This window comes from Gossypium raimondii, chromosome 12 (assembly GCF_025698545.1).
Source record: "Gossypium raimondii isolate GPD5lz chromosome 12, ASM2569854v1, whole genome shotgun sequence".
Classification (NCBI taxonomy): Eukaryota; Viridiplantae; Streptophyta; class Magnoliopsida; order Malvales; family Malvaceae; genus Gossypium; species Gossypium raimondii.
Window position 1 is genome coordinate 8988218 of NC_068576.1, and position 6646 is coordinate 8994863.

At 33.2% G+C, this 6646-nt stretch overlaps 2 protein-coding genes across 2 annotated transcripts; one reads left to right on the forward strand and one right to left on the reverse strand.

Moving 5' to 3' along the window:
* Window positions 1-4126: 4126 nt before the first annotated feature.
* LOC105763159 (truncated transcription factor CAULIFLOWER C) lies at window positions 4127-5303 on the forward strand. Its single transcript, XM_012581281.2, has 2 exons — window positions 4127-4324; window positions 4441-5303. Exon 2 carries the CDS (start codon window positions 4459-4461, stop codon window positions 5218-5220), a length of 762 nt encoding a protein of 253 aa, XP_012436735.1. The 5' UTR covers window positions 4127-4324; window positions 4441-4458; the 3' UTR covers window positions 5221-5303.
* Window positions 5304-5594: 291 nt separating this feature from the next.
* LOC105761955 (protein TRIGALACTOSYLDIACYLGLYCEROL 5, chloroplastic) lies at window positions 5595-5975 on the reverse strand. Its single transcript, XM_012579885.1, has one exon. The coding sequence runs from the start codon at window positions 5973-5975 to the stop codon at window positions 5595-5597; it is 381 nt and encodes a 126-aa protein (XP_012435339.1).
* Window positions 5976-6646: the final 671 nt, after the last annotated feature.

Below are 6646 nucleotides of genomic sequence, written 5' to 3' on the forward strand. Positions count from 1 at the left end.
TAAATATTATATTTTATCCAAAAATAAAATATATAGTTAGAGAATTTTAAAATCATAATATCAATTTTTAATGAAATAATAATATTTTTAAAAATAATTAATTATACTTTAAAAAACTAAAACTTAAAAGTATAAATATTTTTAAGTAAATAACTATATTTTAAAAATACTTATTTATTAAGGTAAATTATACATATAATCACTTAACTAGAAAAAATTCTTATTTTAGGCACCCAAAATAAAAAAGTTTACAATTTAGGCATCTATGTTATACAGTTCGGCCTAGACGACAGAGCCAAGTCTAGAGAGCTACATCAAATATTTCTCAAAACATAACTCCCAAAACTTAGTCTTTTTAAAGTCATCCAGAAATTAAAGGAATTTAACCACATAAAGTTTAATCTGAGCTCATCATATTAGTAAGTCGAATTCCTCGAATATATTGAAAATAAACCACTAATATAGATAATAATAAAAGCTAATAAATAACATGAATGCGCTCCTGATCCGCCGACTCGACCAAGTTTAAGTGTTACCTGTAATTCAATCAACTGAAAAAATGAATTAGCAATGCAATAAGGAAAATAATTACATATTCAGTAAAGCTGTAAGTAAACCAGTAAAGTTCCAAGTTTAGATTTCGAATCAGACTTAAAAGGCAATTCGTTCAATTAATAGACTAGACAGATAATAAGTCAAATTCATTGTTAGATACATAACAGGTGCAATTATCCTACCATCATTTGCTACACACCATCTCCGACCAACCCAACACACCAAAATGAGTAATTAATATTCATCCAACCCTACACACCACATAGTGTCGGTATGACACATTTCAGTAATTGCAGGCTAGCTGCCAGATCAGATTACAGATACTGGTGGTTTAACCACTGATTCAGAACAGAGCACTTCCTCATTTACACACATTCCCACCAAAATGTAAATGTAGATTTCAAATGTCAATTAACACAAAGGTCTATACGACCATCCAGATACAGATCATACTCGTACTGAATAAATCAACATCATTAACGATTTTCACATGCAATACACATATATATTTTCAGTACTCAATCTCAAATCACAGAATAACAGTTTATTCAGTTTAATTCAGTTCATACGGACCCCATAGAGGGCCCGCGTTCATGTCAAACGACACTTTTGGTCTGAGGGAAAAATTCTAAATCTTGGTCCATACGTTTGTGTGGTTTCACGCGGCCTGACTAGTTGGCTCGTGTAGTTCCACACGGCCTAGCACATGCCCGCGTGTTCGCCCATGTGCCTCACACGGCCTGACTTACGCTCGTGTGGTCCTAATGCACAAATAGCGTGTTACACGGCTTGGACACTCACCCGTGTCCTTTGGCCCATGTGAACCCTGCATAAAACATTCCCACACACGACCTAGACACATGCCTGTGTGTCTAATTCGTTAACAGTGAGTTACATGACCATACATATGGTTGTGTGGCGTCGACAACCTTGTTTTTCGGTGTCCAAAATTCATAGAAAATCAGGTTTTCGGTACACACCTACTAACGAGTCGATGTAGAAAAAACATAATTTAATCCTGAATCCTAAAAAGTGACAAATAGAATTCAAAACATAACTATTATGAACCAATTCACAACAACTATCATCAACCAACTAAGTCGAAATTTCGACAAAACCCCCCAAACATGAAAACAACCATTACCTTTGCACGATTCAGCAATTCTCGAACCTAAAGTATTTGGGGAATGATTTCCTCGTGACCTCCTCCTAATGTGTAGTAATTAAACGTTTAGACGAAGAATCCAGAAATGTAATAAAAAAATAGGTTTTCGACCAAAACACATAACAACGAATATAAACAGAAATTGAACACCAAAACTTACAGAATTAACGGAAACGAACTTACCCGACAATAGCAGCAAGATGAGAATGAGAATTTAAGCAGGGATAAAGAGGAAAAAGAGAAAGAGGAGCAAATGGTGTAAAGTAAGGAGAAAAGGAAAGAAAATGAAAGAGGGAGAGGGAGAGAAAAAAACATTTAATTTCTATTTTAAAAATACCGTTCAGAATTCTAACAATTAGCAAATAAAATATTCCTTAACACATGCACCGAGACTCGAACACAAGATCAAGTAAAATACAAAAATTTAACCACTGAACTAGTAGGCTCATTTTTTATATATATTTGCACAAAATTAAACTTAAGTCGACAATTCAAGGGTAGAAATTAATTTAGAACAAAATAGCAAAACTTTTTAAAGTCGCGACTCGAACCCTCAACCTCAAATATATAAACAGAGCACATAGCCACAGATACAAAAATTTAATTATTACTAAGTTCCACAATCAAACATTTAGATTTTTAGGACGTTACACATTCAACGAAAGAAACCCCTACTTTTAATTTAGTTTATTCATATAAACCATTACATGTATACAGAGTTCTTATGCATGATAACGAGAGGCCATTTCCCCATAGGGAAACCATTTTACAAAAAAAAAAAGAAGAAGAGAATTTTGGTTATCCATTAAAGAGGTAATGGAAGCACCAAATTTGATTAATTTGATAAACTATCTAAGCGTGTTTAGGTCTTGGGATTGATTATGAAGAAACATACTATAGGCTCTCAAAATTTATTGTTTGGCCATTGCTTCCAGCTCTTTGCTAGTAAAGAACTACCATATCTCTAGCTCTAATCCTTAATTCCATCTAGGTAGGGTTATTTTCATTTTAATGTTTTGCTACATATGGTTTAAAGAAAGAGTCATAACAAGAGTGAGTGACCAAAATGAACGAACTATGTAACGTGGGTAGCTAAATTGTAAACTTTTATTTTGGGTGCCTAAAATGAAATTTTTTTATAGTTATGTCACAATTTATATAGCTACCCTATTTATTAAAACTATATTATTGTAAACTCAAAATGTGGGTGAAAAATAGAATTATTAATAAATATATCTATAAAAATATAAATAACAAAGAATTTGGTTGAAGGGTAAAAACAAATGTTGAAGGGTAAAATACTCTAAAAATAATATAATTTGGTTGAAGGGTAAAATACTCTCAAAATAATATAATTTACTTTATAAAATAAGAATATTTTTTCATAACTCAACAGAGTTAATGCTTGATTGACTTCGACATCAACTACGCCATGCTTTATATATAGTATAGAATTTTTTTTTACATAATGCCTAATTCTACCTATAACCCTTTCAATTTTAAATTGAAAAAACACATACTTAAACGCACTTGAATCCATATCCTTTTAATTGTTTCAATAATAATAAAGCCCATTGAGCTAAAGCTCAATTAGCTAGCAATGTAGATCTAAAAATTCTTTTTGTTTTAAATAGAATACTATTTATTACTGGGAATCATTAACTAAAAGAATGCAAAAATATGACACATAGTACAAATGATAAATAAATCATTACAAATTAATGCACAAATGTCATGTCTACATAATAATATAAAAAAAAGAGAAAGACAAAGTAATAGTAACTACAACATTGTAATAATTCAGAAAGAAATCAGGATGCATCAACTTAATCAAATCGGTGAAATTTGCACTCTAGCCCCACCATCATTAAATTAACCCGATTAACCAAAAAATAACTGCTAAAATCCCTAAGAGGCCCACCGCATTAATGATGCACAAAATGTCAAGTCTTAAATGACTTATCTTTCTAATAATCTCGAATGTATTACAATCACTATAATTTATCATGATAAATACCTTTAAAAATGGTTACTAATAGATCTGATGGAATCTTTATATTATCAAATATCATATATATGTCAGAATAGACTAAAACTAAAAATTTAAAATAAAATCACATCAACTTAAAAAAAAAACAAAGTATACAAAACAAAAATCATGAAACACATATTTAAGATAATGTAGATTAAAATTAAAAACAAAATAAAAATAACTAACAATCAACCCAAAAGCTGACAATGATATCAAAGAAAAGATTTAGTTTTACAAATTCTTAAAAGACTCGTAATTATTAATTTTAATTATAGTAATTTTGATTTGACATTATTCTTAATCTATATAATTGAATCGATATCTTTAAGCTATGATATCAAGGTCTTGTTTTGACCAGATATATATATAAAAACTCAGGAAAACCATATTAGTATAAATAGAGATATAGATACTAATAAATTTGCAAATCGAAAACAAGTTTCCTCTAAAGATTTGCCGACCTACTCTCATCTCTCTTCAGACAACCCCGCCGCAAGACATACCTCTCACAAGCCCTCTGTCTCACCCTCCTAAGCGCTCTCTTGCGTTCTAGTTTCCGACAGGAAAGCAAAGTAAGCTAATTTTTTTATTTTCTGTTTCCGACCTTACTGATTGTTAGTCTCTCTCTGTTACATTGTCAGTAAATTATAAAGCTTTATTTATATATATGTGTGTGTGTGCAATTCAGTTTATCATATCAGAACCGATGGGCAAACGTAGGACGGAGATGAAGCTGATAGAGAATGAGAAGGCTCGTAAGAGAGTTTTCGAAAAGAGAAGGTCTAATTTGTTAAAGAAGGCCAAGGAGTTATCAATTCTTTGTGATATCAAGCTACTGCTCATCATCTATGAACATGGTAAAGAAAAAGCTGAGATTTGGCCCCATAATAATGTGGAAGCTGAACAAATCATCGAGTGGTTCAAGCAGCGGCGTATTGACAAAACAGCTTGTGATTCTTCCGCAAGTAAGAGGAGAAGATTTGGTGACAAATTTGATATATCGGATCACAAGAATATGATCAATCACTACTCTGAGAATCAACTTCGAAACTTGATTTTCGAATTGGATGCAAAGATTGCTGCTGTTATGAACGTAAATCAATCAAAACAGGTTCTTAAGGGAGTACCTGGATCACCAAAGAACAAGGGGAAGGGAAAGGAAGCTGTTATCTACCAAGAACCGATTGAAACCCCACAACACCAGAGTTTTCAGACATATTGGCCAAAGAAAAATTTTATTAGCTATCCTGAGTACGAAAATAGTAGTAATATTCCGTATGTTCCATTGCCGGTTCATTATGTTGATCCATCTTCGGTACAACCACCTTACAAGAATGCTAATTCCTCGATGGGTTACTACGGCCCTAACGTTAACCCTGTTCTTCCATGCATTTATTATCCAATGATGCCTGGTTTTCCCCCTCAGATGAATGCTTCAGACTTGGGTTTCTTTCCTCCTTTCAATTGACTTTTTTTTTCCTTCCCTTTTTTAGGATTTCTGGAAATACATTATAGTATTGATATTCTTGGATAAGTGGTGTTTTGTTTTCATTGGGTATGACTATTATAGGGTCTAGTCGCTTCTGTTTGAAAGTATTATCTAGATGAAAAACATATTATGAAACTCGGTGACATTGGCTCTGACATTATTTTATTTTAAAGGGGTAAACTATGTTATGTTGACAATATATCAAACACCTGGGCTGCATGCAACTCCGACAAAAAAAGAAGAAAAAACACGAGAATACTTGTTGAAAACCAGTACAAATCCATCCAGTAATTAGAGGTTTGAAAAGAACAACAGCTCAACACAATTGAAACATAGCAACATTGTTCGGCTTCCTAAGAAATCAAAAATTTTCTGTTGGAATCGGAACTATCTTTAGACAAGTTGGACTCCAAAGATTCTAAACTAAAACCATAACCAATACCCTGTCCAAATCCGAACCCAAACCCAATACCACAACCAGCTCCAACCCCAAACGCAAGCTTCAAATGGTTCCAAGGCCACCCACCATACCCAATTCCCCCAACCAAGCCGAAACCAACTCCAACGCCACAACCGATCCCAGCACCGCCGCCTGGGCCTAGTACGTTCTCCTCCACTTTCTGGCGGCTTTCACGGAGGAATTCTGACACTGGAAATTGCTTGTCTTTCTTTTTCCTCTTCATGTTTCCTTTCCATTTCCACAAGGAATTTGCGTCTTTGGATCTGGTTTTCATGTGATTGAGCCAAGGGAAGTTGGTGTATAGTGAAATGGAGATTGGGTTGGGACGTGGGCGACTTGAAATTGAGAACTTTATCAATCGTGGCGTTGGATAATATGAAGGGAAATTATCCTGTTTATGACAACTACAGCCTTTTAGGTTACGGACTACGTGTTAACAGAATGACATAAGTAATTATCTAATTTCGTAGGGTTTTTTTTTTTCTTTTCAATTTGAATTTCGTCTAAAAGTATTATTTTTTAATAGAGCCTTTTTCGGTGGCAAATGAGTGGGATTGGATCTCACTTTTTTTTTCTATTTGTTTTGTTAGGGCTTGAATTATTTTGGATTTGGATTTTTTTAGATTCAGGTTTTTTAAGGGTTGGATTTGATAGAAAAATAGAATTCGACACATTTCATTTATCATTTAATGATATATACACATATGAAGCCCACAACTAACTCTTATATATCAGGAGTACATCAAAACAGAAAATAAGAGCAAAGAAATTTGAAATCTCCTATATATCGGGAGTACATCAAAACAAAAAACAAAAGTAAAGAAATTTGGAATACAAACATATTTGATGAGATTCCATACGAACCGGTCTTGTGGTGGAAGTCTTCTGTTAGGCCCCCTCAAGATGGACTCAACAAGAGTGGCCAATCTTGTCCCAAAGAACGAG